Source organism: Apodemus sylvaticus, chromosome 10 (genome assembly GCF_947179515.1).
Source record: "Apodemus sylvaticus chromosome 10, mApoSyl1.1, whole genome shotgun sequence".
Taxonomy (NCBI): Eukaryota; Metazoa; Chordata; class Mammalia; order Rodentia; family Muridae; genus Apodemus; species Apodemus sylvaticus.
This window is the reverse complement of record NC_067481.1, coordinates 72,688,891-72,706,465: the sequence shown is the minus strand read 5'-3', so window position 1 is coordinate 72,706,465 and position 17,575 is coordinate 72,688,891. Positions and strand designations below refer to the sequence as shown.

At 41.1% G+C, this 17,575-nt stretch overlaps 1 protein-coding gene across 1 annotated transcript; it reads left to right on the top strand.

Moving 5' to 3' along the window:
- Nucleotides 1–460: 460 nt before the first annotated feature.
- Nucleotides 461–15,113, top strand: Skp1 (S-phase kinase associated protein 1). The gene is made up of 6 exons (XM_052197353.1): nucleotides 461–577; nucleotides 5,874–5,970; nucleotides 10,878–10,951; nucleotides 12,201–12,344; nucleotides 13,422–13,562; nucleotides 14,427–15,113. Exons 2-6 carry the CDS (start codon nucleotides 5,874–5,876, stop codon nucleotides 14,460–14,462), a joined length of 492 nt encoding a protein of 163 aa, XP_052053313.1. The 5' UTR covers nucleotides 461–577; the 3' UTR covers nucleotides 14,463–15,113.
- The last annotated feature ends 2,462 nt before the right edge of the window (nucleotides 15,114–17,575 follow it).

Genomic DNA, 17,575 nt, shown 5'->3' with positions numbered 1-17,575 from the left:
AAGGTTCAAGTTCTGAATCCTTGGCCGGCAAACTTAACCTTATTTCCTTAGGTTATTAGGAGATTAACGGTGGTCAGGCTCAGGTGACTCCTTTAAGTAAAACACACACCCACTACCGGTTTTGCGGGTTGTTGTTTCCAGGCTTTTCCAGGACTGGGGTCTTTCAAGCAGTTTAAGACAGCCCCTGCCTGAAAGACCCTTCGGGTCGCGATGGTTCCCTAGCCGGTGCCGGCGTTCGCGTTGAAGGAGAGCATGGCACTGTTTAGGACAGCGGAGTAAGGCGGAAGCCCCTCTCCTGCCTAGTCACCCCTCCAACCGCGGCCGCTCAGCACCTCTTCAGGAGACCTCTGCGGAGCTTAGAACCTGCCGCCCACTTTCCGCCTGCCATCAGGCGATCTCAACGGCCAGTCCGGCCCGCTGTGTGACGTCACGAGCTCGGGGTCCTCCGCGCCCGCCTCCCGCTTCTATAAAAGCCGACGCCGCGCGGCACTGCTGTAGTGGCCTTGTTCTCGATACTTCTGTGCGGTTGTGAACTCTGTCCGGCAGCCTCGGGCCTGCGGCCTTGAGACCGAGCACGGTGAGTAGCAGCCCGCGAGCCGGACTAGTTCCTCGAGGGCGGGGCTGAGTGGGAGCCCCGCGTTGGCTGTGGCCTGCACGAGGCGGCGAGGCGGCCTGGCGTATCCTGAGGCGCCGTGCGGCCCGTTGCCGACCCCGGACCGCGGGAGGCACGAGTCGGCCGAACCAGGCCTCCTAGGGTCGCCCATCCTTTCGGCGCTCGCTCGGAAAGAGAGTCGAGCCTTGTGGCAGGCCTGTCGCTTTCCGAGCGACGTCAGTCGTCCCCGAACGCGGCTGCAAGGCCCAGGTTTCGTCCGGGGCCTGCTTTAGCTACAGGCTTCGCCGCTCCGCGCTCCAGGGCGGGTGGGCGGCGAGGCTTTGAGTAGGGGTCCCGGGCCGTCCAGGTGGTGGCGGTCGTTGCCACTCGATTCTTGGCTCCCTCCCTTTTTCCTGTCTGGCCTCATTAGCTCCTTATTGATCTTACCTGTTTAACCACCGAATATGCAGGTAACAGACTCCCGATATTTCCTTGCGTTGTTTTGTCACGTTCTCCGGTCTCTGAACTTATTACTATAATAGACTCTGTTGTCTGAGGTGTGTGACTTTTAGGAGCCCTTGACGCTAAAACCTGAGGTGTTTGGGTTTTTTTAAGGGACAGTGTTAAAACCTGCCTTTTGGTTCACTTTTCCATGGAGTCCTCAGGTTTGGAGACTCGGTTTTTCATCAGAATGTTACAGCAGACTGTATTATGGCATAGAGGAATTGCAGTCTCTTCCGTCCTGCAGTCTAGTAACAAGTGTCAGAATTTCGGGTCACTTAAAACAGGTTTGTTTTTAAAGTCTAGTATACTAGAATTCTCACGCTAGACTTGGATGGTGGTTTTAATTTCCAAGTTCAGGAGCTTCGAGAACTGAAGGTTTTTTTGAAAGCATATCAAATCGAAATCTCATACATTATTGCTTAAAAATTTTGCACTTAATTCCAACACACCAACAAAAGTGAAGTCTAGGATTACAGAGTGCATTGAATTACAGATTAACCGATTGCCTCCCTGTCATTTAATAAGATCCTGGCTCTCTTGCAAGTAACTTAATACCTAAATTTAACTATGACTAAGCATATCTTTTATTATGAATTATTTCAAGGAAACACGGAATGGTCTTTTAAAGTAATTTTATCAGCCACATAGAATTGTTCTGGAGTGCTCATTACTAGGGACCATAAAGAGAACCTAACGTTTTGCTTTTAAAAACTGGCCTCTTTGTTTTATTAACTTTTATTGTTGCCTTATCATAGGGAGGGTCCGCTGCTCTGGGCTTCTCTGTTCTGCAGACATGTTTGTGAGTTGAAAAGTGAACTCTGAGTCTCTTCAACCATGGATGAGTGGGAGCTGGCAATTTCAAAGGAATATTGTAAAACAAGCTTTACCTCCCCTCACCCCCTTTCTCAAAGCTTGTTTACTTGAGGAATGGGAACAAGTCTTGGAAAGCTGAATGAATATTTTAGATGTGCTGAGTCCTAAGTCTTTGACCCTAAAATAGGTGCAATAGTTAATTTAAGTGCTAAACCCTATACTTTCGTGAAAATTCACGTTAGTAATACAACGAAGATCCAGAAATGCTTAAGAAGTACCTTAAACAGTAACATTGAAGGATTGTATCTCCCTCAGAAGCACAGACCTCCAGAGTTGCATGTGGGTTAGGGATTTTGGTGCCCTCCTTTAGTCCCTAGGACAGGAGGCAGAGGCAGGTTGATAGCTGAGTTCAAGACTAGTCCTTGCTACAGAGTAAGTTCCAGGACAACAAGGGCAACACAGGAACCCTGTCTCAAAAAACAAAACTACCACAAAAAAGTTGCTTCTGAATTTAAAAGAAGTCTTGAATTAATCCTCTTTTGGAGGAATGAGTGGGAAATCTGAAGATAAGTTGCTGGCTTAGAACTTTTAGTATTAATACTGATTTGTTTTTGTTTGGTTTTGACTTTTCCTAAAACTCAAATTATGTTAGGAGCTAGTTGCTTGCATTTATGTATATATATTTATTATATATTTTATATATATGTATATTTATGTATATTTCCTATTGACTCATTTTATCTCAGTTGATGCATGCTTTTGAATTTTGGGAGGGGGTTCAGTTTTTTGTTTTTTGTTTGTTTTTTTGGATTTGGTTTTTTCGAGACAGGGTTTCTCTGTGTAGCCCTGGCTGTCCTGGAACTCACTCTGTAGACCAGGCTGGTCTTGAACTCAGAAATCCGCTTGCCTCTGCCTCCCAGAGTGCTAGGATTACAGGCATGCGCCACCACTGCCCGGCTGGGGGTTCAGTTTTTGAGACAGGGTCAAGAAAACCAGGCTAGCCTTAAATTTATTTCCTATGTGTCAAGAAGATGGGTGTGAACTCCTGATCCTCTGTTTTCCAATTTTTCCAAAATGCTGGGATTATGGAATGTACTTATACCCTGCCTCACCTTTTGGGCAGTGTTGAAGATTGGACTAGAGTTTTACACATGTTAGGCATTATGCTAAGGAGCTATATCACCCAGCCTCTTTTGTATTTCATTTTAAGCAGGCTCTGAGTTCCACCAAGACTGGCTTGACCTCATTATGTAATGGTCCTTGAAATTATGATCCTCAGCCTTCTAAAAACTGGGTATTACAGAACTGGTTTCTCTGTGTAGCCCTGGCTGTCCTGGAACTCACTCTATAGACTGGCCAGAAACTCACAGAGATGCACCTGTGTCTTGACTCCCAAGTGCTGGAATTAAAGGCATACACTACTACCATGCCATATTAAATTTATTTATATTTGTTTTTTAAGACATTCTTATGTAACCCAGGCTGGACTTGAACTTGGCTGTGTGCCCGTTGTATGAATTCCTGCATCTCAAGTACTGGGTTTATAGGCACCTGTCACTATGACTTAAATGCTTTTTGTTGTTTTGTTTGCTTTTTTTGAGACAAGGTTTTTTTCTATAGTCCTGGCTGTCCTGTATCTAGCCATTTTAGATGCTGGCTTCCAACTCTGATCTGTCTGCCTCTGTCTTCCAAGTGCTGGGATTAAAGGCTGGTGCCACCACTCCTGGCTTTAAATGCATTTTTTTTTTTTTTTTTTTGGTTGTTTGTTTTTTCCAAGACAGGGTTTCTCTGTGTAGCCCTGGCTGTCCTGGAACTCACTCTGTAGACCAGGCTGGCCTCGAACTCAGAAATCTGCCTGCCTTTGCCTCCCAGAGTGCTGGGATTACAGGCGTGCACCACCACCGTCTGGCTGTTGTGTTTTTTTTTCTAGACAGAGTTTCTCTGTGCAGCCTTGGCTGTCCTGGAACTTTGTAGACCAGGCTGATCTTGATGGACCTGCCTCTGCCTCTTAAGTGCTCTGATTAAGGCGTGCTCCATAACTGCCTGGCTGAAGCAGGTCTTTTTATTTTGTAGGGACTTAGTCAGAAGATCTCAAAGTTGGACACTGAGTGAGTAATAGGTAATGAAAAATTTAAAAGGAGCTGGGTGGTGGTGGTTTACTTTTTACCCTAACCCCAGCACTAGGAGGCAGAGGCAGGCAGATCTCTATGAGTTGAAGCCAGCCTGGTCTACAGAGTGAGTTCTAGGACAGTCAGAGCTACACAAGGAAACCCTGCCTGGAAAAACCAAAACAAAAAAAGGACTCTTCTAAATTTAAGCTTATGGGTTTTAGGGATCATATTAACAGGTCCCTATATGTCCTTTATTTTCTTGTATGTGGTCTTGCATTTGTTTAGAAGAGAGCATATCCTAGTGTTCTCTTTGGAGTGGCTTACTTGTTTTTTACCGGTAGATTTCATTGTAGGAAATTTACTTTTATTTGGTAGCTTTGTTTATTTTGGACTGACTTTGCTCAGGTTTGTTAGTAACTGTGGCAGTTAATTTTTCAGATTGTTATTCACTCCATAAGAGCATGTATTATATGGAGATTTCTTGGACCTGCCAGCAGATGAACAATGCTACAGAGACTTTTTTTATTATAGCTTAGGCTACCTCCCAGCCTGCTCATCTAACTTAAAAACCCCAATTACCTCTCTCTTACTCCAGCTTCCTCCCTTCTGATTTCTTCCTCCCTCCAACTGATTTCTCCCAGAGACCCTCTCTGAGCCCAGAAGGCCAGCCTTCCCTTTTCTGCCTAGTTATTGGCTGTCAGCTCTTTATTAAACCAAACCTTCAGCAAGGAAGGTGAGGAACCATAAGAATAACAATACCAAAATCCCAGCCATACTCCGCTCTCTGCCAGTACAGTACAGAATTAATAACTGAATAGCACAAAAGACAACCTTCACACACTGTGCAAAAGTCACTCCAATAGTGTGTCTTAAATTTTTAAAGGGCTAGCAAATGGTTGGCTACTAAGCTTAAACTTGATCCCTGGAACCCACACAATGGAAAGAGAGATCCACCGTCCTGCAACTTGTTCTTTGACCCTCACATGTGTGCTGAGGTATGTGCACACCCACACACATTCTAAAAGTAAATGTCAAACAAAGCTTTCTTTTTTTTGTTTTTTTTTTCTTTTTTGGATTTGGAATTTTTGAGGCAAGGTTTCTCTGTATAGCCCTGGCTGTCCTGGAATGCACTCTGTAGAGCAAGCTGACCTCGAACTCAGAAATCCGCCTGCCTCTGCCTCCCAGAGTGCTGGGATTACAGGCGTGCGCCACCACTGCCCAGCTTGAAACACAGCTCTTAAAACCAGTTGTAAATTCAGTACTGCCTTTAAATGGACTTTTTTTTTTTTTTTGGTTTTGGTTTTGGTTTTTTGAGACAGGGTTTCTCTGTATAGTCCTGGCTGTCCTGGAACTCACTTTGTAGAGCAGGCTGGCCTCGAAATCCGCCTGCCTCTGCCTCCCAGAGTGCTGGGATTAAAGGCGTGCACTACTACCACCTGCCTTAAATGGACCTTAAAGTCTGGGAAATATTCCTCCCTCATTATCTTCCTCCCCACATCTCCATTTTCCTCTCCCATTTTTCTCTCTCTAAATAAAAGCAGAGCCAGGTAGTGGTGGTGTACACCTCTAATCCTAGCAGTTGTGAGGCAGATGCAGACAGATTTCTGCATTCAAGGCCAGCCTGGTTTACAGAGTTCCAGGACAAGGCTGTTACACAAAGAAGCCCTGTCTCAAAAAAACACATACATATACATACGTATATACACACAACTTCAAAAATTACAGGCTTGCTTGTGAAGAACTTAGAACTGTACAATAAATGTAAGTTACTGCTTTCTGACAGACTAGTTGATGAAATAATTATGGAATGGAATTAATAGCATTTAAATTTCTATTCATTGTACCTTTTTTAGATGCCTACGATAAAGTTGCAGAGTTCTGATGGAGAGATATTTGAAGTTGATGTAGAAATTGCCAAACAATCTGTGACTATCAAGACCATGCTGGAAGGTAAGTGTATGAAACCTTGTGTGAAGAAAGGAAGTATATATCGGGCAAGTATTTTCTTGAGCTAGTCTATTATAAGCTTGAGAAGGTAATTTCCTTTCTGCTTTGTGTGAATAAAATCATAAACTATTAAAGTGTGGGTTTTTGTTGTTGTTTTTAAAGATTTACTAGGCAAGGTGGCTCACACTTTTAATTCCAGCACTTAGAGCAGAGACTGGGGATCTCTTGAGTTCCAGGCCAGCCAAGACTACATAGTTAAGACCCCCGCTCACAAACAACCAAAAAAGATTATTGTGTGTCATCCCAGATAGGAGTCAGTTTTCTACTTTCACCTCTCCTGTTCTACTTTATTGGCATTTGTTGTGTTTTGAGATGAGTCTCTCTTTGTAGCCCATGTTGTCCTGAAACTCCATGTAGACCAGGTTGGCCTTGAATTGAAGGAAATTCACTGTCTCTGCCTTCCAAGTGGTGGGATTAGAGGTGTGCTCACTATACCTGGCTACTTTGTTGTTTTTTAAAATTTTGTTATTATGTGTGTTTTTAGGTATATTCATATGTTTTTAATTGCCAGTGAAGATCACAGGCATTGCGTTCAGCTGATGCTGGAGTAACAGGTGTTTGTAAATTGCCCAATATGGATGCCAGAAACTGAACTGGGTCTACTACAAGAGCAGTACACTCTCTTGACCACTAAACCGTCTCTCTAGTCCCTACCCCTTACCTCTCCTACTCCCTTTTGAGGCAGGGTCTCCTGTCTCTGCTACAACACACACCCTCACCTCTTTGCTACAAAGAGTGCTTAGATTACAAATACAAGCTACCACATCCAGCCTCTTACAGTTGGTTCTGAGGATCAAATTCGCCTCTTCTTGCATAGCATACTTATTCTACTGACCCTAGAATCTTGCTGACCCTAATGTGACTTTACAGATCAGACAATGGTTCCTTTTTGCTTGTTTGTTTGTTTTTTAGTTTTTTGAGACCAGGTTTCTCTGTGCAGTCCTGGCTGTCTTGAAACTACCTCTGTAGACCAGGCTGCCTGGAATTTAGATGACTTGCTTCTGACTGAGTTCTGAGTGTTGGGATTAAAGGCACATGGCACCATGCCTGACTACAATAGTTCATTTCTGTTTCAAGTAAATTGGATATTAAAATGTTGGTGTTTTTTATTTGTTTGTTTTCCTATTAATAAAAATAACATTTGGAAATGGGATTTTCTTGCTGCATGGCAACCAAACAGAACTGCTTGCTGTTTTATTGTAGAAAATAAGCTGTATGGATTGGATGTTGTTGAAGACTTTCAAAAAGTCTACACCTGAAATCTATCGGCATTTAATTTTTTTCCAAAGATTTGTTTATTTTATGTAGGTACACTGTACCTGTCCTCAGACACAGCAGGAGAGGGCTCTAATCCCATTACAGACGGTTGTGAGTTACCATGTGGTTGCTGGAATTTGAACTCAGGACCTCTGGTAGAGCAGTTAGTGTTCTTAACTGCTGAGCCATCTCTCCAGTCCCTGCATTTAATTTTTTAAAAATTATTTTATGTGTATGGCTGTTTTGCTTGTATGTGTATTGTGTACCATGTTCATGCAGAGGTAAGAAGAGAGCATGGGATTCCTTGGAACTAGAGCTGCTGGATGTGGGGGCCCAACAAAACCCAGGTCCTCCGCAAGAGTGACAAGTGCTCAGAACTACGGAACTGTCTCTGCATTTAGTTTTTATTATGTGTCCCTCTGTGTGGGATGTATTTGTGCATACCTCAGAACAACCTTTGGGAGTTGATGCTTTCCTTCTGTTGTGAGTTCTGAAGATCAGGTTTCCATGGTAAGCACTTTTTACCCAAAAAGTATTTTTTAAACAAGCTTTTCTTATTGTCTACTTGTTAACCTGAAGAAACTGCTGCAACACATTTGTGTGATTGGATAAAGGTAGGATAAGAATGGGCCTTGATTGGGCTGGCAAGATGGCTCAGTAGTTAAGAGCACTGACTGCTCTCCTGAAGGTCCTGAGTTCAAATCCCAGCAACCACATAGTGGCTCACAACCATCTGTAATGGGGTCTGATGCCTTCTTGTGTGTCTGAAGACTGCTACAATGTATTTACATATAATAAATAAATACATCTTTAAAAAGAAAAAAAGAATGGGTCCTGAGGGTTGGAGAGATGGCTCAGTTGTTAGGAGCACTGACTGCTCTTCCAGAGGTCCTGAGTTCAATTCCCAGAAACTACATGATGGCTCACAACCATCTGTAATGGGATCCCATGCCCTCTTCTTGTATGTCTGAAGAAAGAGACCATGTACTCACATATATAAAATAAATAAAGCTTTAAAAAGAAAAGAATGGGTCCTGAAACTTTAGTTATTAATAGTATATTCAGGAAATCTACACACCAGTGTTTAAAGTTGATAGGAGAAATAACTTAGTAAGAATATTACTCTCTATTAGTTACAGAGTTTTACATAGGAAAGGTCTGCAACTTAGAAATTCTTAAAGGAAGCTAAGAGTAATACAGGTCTAGTAGTCTAATTTTAGCACTTGGGAGGTTGAGGCAGGACCCTGGAACAGGTTTGGGAGTATATTAACTTTAGCTATAGGATAGTTAAAAGGATGTGAGACATAATATTTGCTCATAAAGAATTTACAAACTACAAAGCATACCAGATACTAAACAAAACTGCCAGTTTTATGGCGAATGATGCTGCAGTACCATCTTGAGTGGTATAAGTCGTTCTAGAACAACTACAGTGTGTTACTAGTGAGACGGATTTTTAAGTTCCATAATTTTTGAGAAATCATGCTGGGCTAAAGTAAACAGGATTATTAAGGAAAATTAAGCCAGTTACAGTGGTGCACGCCAGTAATTAGAGCACACAGGAAGATCAAAGTCAGCTTCTGCTACATAGAAAGTTTTAAGGCCATCCTGAACTGTACTCTCAAAAACAGAAAATTGATGGGGCTAGAAAGATGCTTTGGTGGTTGTTATTGTCCTCTCCTCCAGAGGACCCATGATCAATTCTCAGTAGCCACAGCTCACATACATAGAGCAACTCACTACTTTCTGAAACTATTCCCAGGCCATCCAGCATTCTCTTCTGGCCTCCACAGGCACCAAGTATGCAGTGGTGCATGGACATATGCAGGCAAATAGTCATCCACATAAAATAAATATATAGTTGTGGGTTTTTTTTCTTTTTTGGTTTTTTGGATTTTTGGTTTTTTCGAGACAGGGTTTCTCTGTATATCCCTGGCTGTCCTGGAACTCTGTAGACCAGGCTGGCCTCGAACTCAGAAATCCCACCTGTCTCTGCCTCCCCAGAGTACTGGGATTACAGGCGTGCGCCACCACCGCCTGGCTTGTTTTTTTTTTTTTGAAGGGAGAAATTGATATTTTTAGTTGTCATTTTTTAGTAGCCATTTGTCTAGATGGGTTAGGATTGTATTACTGTAATTGGTAAGGATGTAAATGAATTTGAGAGGAATATTGATTAAAAAAGTGAACTTGAATTGTGTTGAAGATGCCTTAGAGGTAAGAAAAGACATCTATCGGTGACTGGAGTGCTTGCTAGATTGCATAACTAACAAAGGACTTTTTTTTCCCTCTTAGAATGCTGGGGATCGAACTAAAGCTTGTGCATTATTAGACAAGTGCTCCTCACCTTAGGTAGAGAACTTGTAATGCTGATTGCACAGGATATGTCTTCTATGTGACTTTTTTTTTTTTTTTTTTGGTTTTTTTTTTTTTTTTTTTTTTGAGACAGGTTTCTCTGTATAGCCCTGGCTGTCCTGGAGCTCACTCTGTAGACCAGGCTGGCCTCTAATTCCGAATTCCATCTGCCTCTTGCCTCCTAAGTGTTGTGATTAACAGCATGTGCCACCACTGCCTGGCTTCTATGTGACTTTTTAAAATAAAAGCAGGACACATTCTTTTTGGTAATTTGTACACGTCTTAATGGCAGTTGAAATCCTGTATTCTGGTAATAAACATTGTAGATCCCTTCTATTAAGTCTGTAGTCAAGCATCTGTTGAATGATGGAGTATTGAATGGTCACAATAAAGAGAAAATGGTTCAAGTATTTCTGTAAAGATAGATAAGTAACAGCAAATATGCTCCTTGAGTACTTGTTTTGGCCACGGAAGTATTTACTTGATCTTAGTGGTTGTTTGATATGCTGATCTGACATGTGCTGCTTCAAAGAAGCATTTGCCATTTTAAAGAAAGCATTAGTTGCCTAGAAACTTGTATCCTTTGTGGGCTCAAAGCAGAAAGGTTTTATCTGAAATACCTGTAGCTTATCGGATTCTAGCCTATTGAGATCTGGAGTTCTTTGAGTTTGGCATCTTACTGCTTTCTATGTTTTATATCTGCAGTGTCCCTGGTTAGAATTTCTTGTGACTTTAAAAGACAAACTTTTTAAACTCAAGATAATCAGAAGTGAAAATCTTGATAAATGTGCATGTGGATTGGCTTATTTGTTCAAGTCAGGAAGTGGTATCAGATACAGGTATCTGATCTGATACCTCTGTCAGTTTAAAGCATCGTGTTTTGCCGGCAGTGGTGGCACACGCCTGTAATCCCAGTACTTGGGAGGCAGAGGCAGGCGGATTTCTTAAGTTTGAGGCCAGCCTGGCTACACAGAGAAACCCTGTCTTAAACCAACAAACAAACAAACAACAAAAAAACCTGGCTGGGCAGGCAGTGGCTTCTGTTTTAGTTCTTGCCTTCAGGTTTCTGCCCTGGTTCTTCAATTCCTGTCTTGGCAGGCTGTTACTTGGAAGCATGAGGTGAAATTAATTCTTTTCTCTCCAACTTGATTTTGGTGTTTTATCACAGCAATAGAAATCCTAAATAAGACAGTATGTTACAGAATTGAGAAATAATGGCTTCCCTCTCCTGGTTTTCTTAGATTTGGGAATGGATGATGAGGGAGATGACGATCCTGTTCCTTTACCAAATGTTAATGCAGCAATTCTAAAAAAGGTAAGTGATTATTTTGGTTTTGTTTTGCTTATTTTGGTACTGGGGATTGAATTTAGGGTTTCAAACATGCTTAAGATCTGTTACTAAGGGCTGGAGAGATGGCTCGGTGGTTAAGAGCACTGACCGCTCTTCCAAAGGTCCAGAGTTCAAGTCCCAGCAACCACATGGTGGCTCACAGCCATCTGTAAAGAGATCTGACACCCTCTTCCGGTCCATCTGAGGACAGCTACAGTGTACTTACATATAATAAATAAATCTTTAAAAAAAAAAAAAAGATCTGTTACTAAACTAAGCCCCAGCCCAGGTAAGATCTTTTTTGGGAGTTTATTTTTTTTTTTTTTTTTTTTTTTGGTTTTTCTTTTTTTTGTTTATTTTTGATTTTTAAGACAGTTTCTCTGTGTAGCTCTGGGTGTCCTAGAACTCAGTCTGACGACTAGGCTCTCTTTGAATTCAGAGGTTGACCTACCTCTGCCTCTCAAGTGGTGATATTAAAGATGTGAGGCACCACCTCCTGGATTGGTTTGTTGAGAGTCTTGTTTGATGGCTCAGGCTGGCTTTGAACTTGGAAGAAATCCTACTGCTGCCTTGTGGTTGCTAGAATTGCAGGCATGTGCCACCATACCTGTCTAGACTTTTTAATGAATTTAAGTTATAATCATTTCATTCTTTCTTTGTATAAATGAGTAATTTTGTTTGTGGTAAATGTGCACATGTCTTTTGGCTGTGAACCTGAAGCCAGAGGAATACATTAGGTATCCTGATACATTCCTTCTCTGTTTCCTGAATCTAGAGCTAGACTGTTAACCAGGAAGTTCCCCATACCACCAATACTAGGAGTTGCAAGTTGAAGCTGTCACACGTTTTTATGTAGATACTGAGGATTCAAAATGGGGTCTTTATGCTTTTTCAACAAGTGCTCTTACTGACTGAGCTATCTTACTAGCCCTGGAGTGATAGTCTATGTGTACATGATCATTAAGATTCTTTTTAAAAGTTGATGCCGGGCAGTGGTGGCGCTAGCACTTGGAAGGCAGAGGCAGGGGGATTTCTGAGTTCAAGGACAGCCAGGGCTACTCAGAGAAATCCTGTCTCTAAAAAACAACAAAAGTTGATGCTTAACTTTTTGTTAGACAACCTTTAGCTAGTTCTAATCACAGTGTAGTGATGAACTACACTGCATTCAGTTCAATACCCCTAGCATTGAACTGAAAGTCTTGTAATAGAATACCAGAAGAATTTGTTGTTGTAGGTCATTCAGTGGTGCACCCACCACAAGGATGACCCTCCTCCTCCTGAGGATGATGAGAACAAAGAGAAGCGGACAGACGATATTCCTGTTTGGGACCAAGAATTCCTGAAAGTTGACCAAGGAACACTTTTTGAACTTATTCTGGTATGTTAATGTAAGAAGTAGTTCTATTACACAGCCTTCACATATTAAAGGATTGAATTGGCTAGGTGTGTTGATCTTCAACTGTGGATATTCTCTGTACTCATGCAATGTAGTAGTTACATTAAATGTAATGATCCAGCCACTTCTGAGAGATAGGAATATCAGGTCAGATAAAGTGAAACTAATTTTTGCTTCCTGTATGGAAAAGAGTATGCTAATGCAAATCAGAAGAAAGGAGTGGTAATATTTTGAAGTTAAGAGGGCTGTTTTCATAATAATCAAGGGGATTGGTTCATTAAGAGTAATAGTCATAGATATCTACCTAGAAGCAGAACTTCAAAAAGTGAAAAAAGGAATGAAGCACAAAGGGTTAATACATAGTTGTGCAGGCATAGAAACTGCAGTGTTGCTTCTCAGTAATTATAACAAGTGGACAGAAAACCAGGTCAGGAACACTGCTGAACAGCTTGTTTTAATTTATATGTAGGATGTTACAATTAATTATGGCCATATAAATCTTGTCAAGGTAGACTTAAGTTCTGGGCCATGCAAGTCCCAGATGTGAAAGTATTCAAGATATACAAAGTGTGTTCTCTGACCTCAGTAGTAGAAGCATGAAAAATGTTTGAAGCTAGGTATTGTGGTGCCTACATTTAATATAGAATGTAGGGGGCAGAGCTCTGAGTTTGAGGCCAGCCTGGTCTACACAGCATGTTTTAGGATATTCAGGGTTACATAGGTGAGGCCTTGTCTCAAAATAAAGTAAAAACCTGTGGGAAAAATGTAAATGTTTGAAAATTCAGTTATTTCTTAGTAATTTGTGAGCCAAAGGAAAATTTTAAATTAGTATTTTTAATTGAATTTAAATAAAAAAATTTAAAGTCCAGGATAATGGTAAAGCAACATATAAGAAGAAAGCTAATGGAAGGTAAAGTTACATTGAAAATAATCAGTATTAAAGGGCAGAGAGTTTCATAGAGTTCATTAAATGGGATATCATTTTAAGCTGAGCTTGATATAAATTGTTAATCTCTAAATATTCAGTACATTTGACTAAAAGCCGGCTATCATTTACAGGCTGCAAACTACTTAGACATCAAAGGTTTGCTTGATGTCACATGCAAGACTGTGGCCAATATGATTAAGGGGAAAACTCCTGAGGAGATTCGTAAAACCTTCAATATCAAAAATGACTTTACTGAAGAGGAGGAGGCCCAGGTAGGTAGCACCCGCCTATCTTTAATTACTTTTTTTTTAAAAAGAAACTGGAACCCAATGCCAAGACAAGGAAAAAAAGCCCATCATAAAGTCTTGGGCTAGTGCTGCAGCTGTCAGTACACTTACTGGGAATTCTTTTAAAATTCCTTGATACCAGAAGGGCATGGTGGCAAATGCCCATTATTCCAGTACTTAAGAAGCTGAGGTAGACTGTGAGTTCCACAGACACAGAGCTACACAGACAAACTTGTTTCAGAAATCAAAAGAACCAATAACAGCAAGTCTTGATACAGAGGCATAATTGTGCTCTTTTGTCTCCTGTAGTCTGTCTTTGGATCCTAAGCACTTAGGTGAGAGAGTTCTTGAAGACTTTAATTTTAATTCATGAGTGTGAGCATGGTGCCCAGAAGGAGGGCATCAGATTCCTGTGTGTGTGGGTGGGATAGAAATTAAGTCCTCCAGGATAACAGTCATAACCCGAGTTATGTCCAGCCAGATATTGTTCTTTTATAAACAGAGGAAAAAATGGATTTTGAACTAAAGGGATTTTTCATTATCAGAAATCCTCTTTTTTAAACCTATGACATTTGTATAGGTCATAAACCGTTGGCTTTAGAAATCAGGGACTGATAACAAGAGTGGATGAGTTGGGTTTTCTTGCCAGCTTACAAAGTGGGACTAGAGCTCTCAGTTGCATGTGCTGTTCAGTGTTAGTCATCAAGTCTGCTTTTACTTAGCCTAGTGTTTTCCTGGCTTACCATTTTCCTTTCTCACATGACATAGGCTACTGATGATACAGTATAGGTAGTACTTAGCCATCTCAGAAAAGACCACTCAAGGTCCTACCTTCTCTGTCTCTTCTAGGTACGCAAAGAGAACCAGTGGTGTGAAGAGAAGTGAACTGCTGTGCCTGTCACTGTGTAACACTAGAAGGGTTGTTCCAAAAGCTAGTTGCACTGCTCTGTTTATAATTGTTAATATTAGAGATCAGTAGACAAACACAGCCTTGTCCTCACTGCATGTGTAGTTCCAATCCAGATCAGACCTGTGGCTGGGGTTCTTCTATGAGCAGAAGTTTCCTTTTCCCCCCCATTACTCTGAATAAAACTGAACTATGGGTTCTTTGCGGAAAGTGGCATTTTGGGCTTTCCCTCTTTCTGTAAAGTGATTTCTGCCTCTAGTTCATTGTCCAGTTAACTTCAGTGAGCCTTTCAAAGTTGGCATTGTAAATAAAACAACTTAGAAGTATGCTGAAATAGACTTAATAAAACATGATATTTGTTCATGAATGGAAACTGGAACAAGGCAACTTGAAGTTAACCATGTGGGTGTCTTCCGACCTCTCAATGCTGCTGGTAAGCTCGTGTGCAGCTGGGCTCTCATAATTGGATCTGAGGCCTTGTTTTGTCCCTTTTTTTTTTTTTTTTAAATCTTCTCAGCTTTGAATATGTTGCCTAGAGATTTAGTTTACTACCCAGTTTGTGGTTTGGGAGGGGGAGACTGTAACTCAACAATTTGTTAGCTTTTCAATTAAAAAAGACACTGACTTCATGTGTTATGTCATCTTTTTTATCATCATTGTTCCCACGTGGGGAAATAATACTTGCATGTAAAAGTTAATTTAACCTTTAACATTAAAGTGTATGGTGACACTCAGAAAACAGCCATCCTAAGTGCAAGATGCTTTTCAATAAAAAGTAGAACAATAGGTAGTAAACAGTTGTTTTTTGGATGTAACTGTGTTTCTTCACTTAATGAATTAAGTTTGGTTATTTTTTAATTGAAGAGAATCTTGCTGATTGGTGGTGTCCACACTTTAATTCCAGCACTTGAAAGGTCAGCCTAGTCTACAAAGGAAGTTCTAGGTTATCCCAGGCTACAATGAGAAGCCCTGTCTCAAAAAGCAAAAGAAAAAAAATTCAAGAGATTGTTAAGCAGTTTGTCTTTCACTGGAGGCTATCATTTATGCTACTCGAAGCCAATACCTAGTCCTTCTTTTCTTTTTATATTAAAATACTTAATTACATTAAACTTTTTATTTTATGTGTGTGCGTGCAGTACAATTTTAGGCTCTCTCCTGCCACCTATGTGTCCCAGGAATCAAGCTCAGGTTGTTAACTTTTACTTACATTTGCTTAACATTTTCTTGGCTTGCATCTCCCTCTTAACGTTTTGTTTTGTTGTTTTAGACAGTGCTTAGTTAAGACATAGCAGCTCAGCCACTATTTTTAGCTTCCTTCCTTCATAGAATATAGTTTTTTTCCTTATTTTGTAATGTTGAACATTGAACCTGGGGCTTTGCAAACATTAAGTGCACTCTCCCTCTGACCTACATTGCTACACATTGTCTTTTCCTGCTTGGGCTCCCATTTTCTTTTTGCTAGCTAATGACATAATAAGTACATAGTTATATTACATTCTTGTCACAGTTGCTGTGAAGTGTGCTGTCCTAGATTATCACTTTACACAGCAACTTGACTCTTCCCTAGCAAAGTCTTAAATGTTGCCTTTTAATTCCCATTTATTTTCTTTGTTCTCAGGTTTAGCTGTGTATACCTAGGTTGGCATTGACTCAGAGTAGGGTCCTCTTGCCTCATCCTCAAGAGCACTGGGAGTTTTAGATGCACTCCGCCATGTTTGGTTCCTATTTGTTTTCTACACATAGATAAAACACCTCATGTTATCTTGTTTTAGTTTGGTTCTGCCATCTTTGAGTGTAAGATGGTCTTTACATTTGAATTTGAAACCTTTGTTAAAATATTAAAAATAGAGCCAAGTAGTGATGGCACATGCCCTTAATTTCCAGTACTCAGAAGGCTGAGGCAGGCAGATCTTTTGCAAGTTGGAGGTCAGCCTGGTGTACAAAGGGAGAATCTAGGATAGCTGCAGCTACACAGAAACCTTGTTGTGAAAAAGCAAAAATAAACTAATGGGACCTATGAGATGGTTGAACAGATAAAAGTACTTGCCCCCAAGGCTGATGCAACTGAGTTCGATCCTAGAAACCTACAGAATGGAAGGAGAAAACTTAACCCTTGTGGGTGCTCTGTCACTTGCATGCATGACACAAAAGGCCCCCCCACACACACACACTAATAAAAAATTTAAAATAGCCAGATGGTAGTGGCATATCCCTTTAATCCCAGCACTCAGGAGGCAGAGAATGTGGGGATCTCTTAAGTTTGTAGACTGTTTGGTCTATAGAACTAGTTCGAGGACAGCAAGGTTATATAAACCCAGTCCAGAAAAACAACCCCCCTCACCAGAAGAAAAGCCCAATATATATATGTCAGAAAATATAAAATGTTATCTGGCTCTTTTTTGGGGGGGGGGATTGTTCCCTGTGATTATTCTGAGGAAATTGAAGGTTCCCCCAACCCTACCCCATTGTGTTGGTTTAGGTCCAGTGTTAGCTGGAGTATTTCACTTGCCAGTTACTATTAGAATAACACATTTTACACAGCTTAGTAGCCCTGCTTGTGTTAGGACAGACCCAAGACTTTACTAAAGCTCTAGGGCTACTGTTACATACTGTGTTTATAAAGCAAGTGTCAACTTCTAGGAAAAAGAGCCTGTTGATGAGCCTTATTTGAGGCCAGGTTGGGAAATGCCAGGTCTTCCTGTATGGCCCAGGCTGATCTCAACTCTTGGCCATAGAAGACATCTCTAAGGGCTGGAATTTCTTTTATGTGGCTACCAAATGTTTGTTGTTTTTATTTTTTCCGAGACAGGGTTTCTCTGTGTAGTCCTGAATGGCCTGGAACTCAGAAATTGAGAAATTGCCTCTGCCTCCCAAGTGGTCCGGCTCAAGTGTTTTTCAGGTTTTCACCCATTACCCATAGCAGCTAGTCCTTACTCTTTGGGGTGCATTTACTCTTTGCTTCTTTCCTCTCTCTCATTAGTTTGAAGACAGCCTTGGCTGCCCTGAAACATGCTGTGTAGGCCACCACTGCACTGCTTCCTCTCCCTTTTAAACATCAACCGTGAAGGCTGACTTGAGTGAGGCTGGAGTC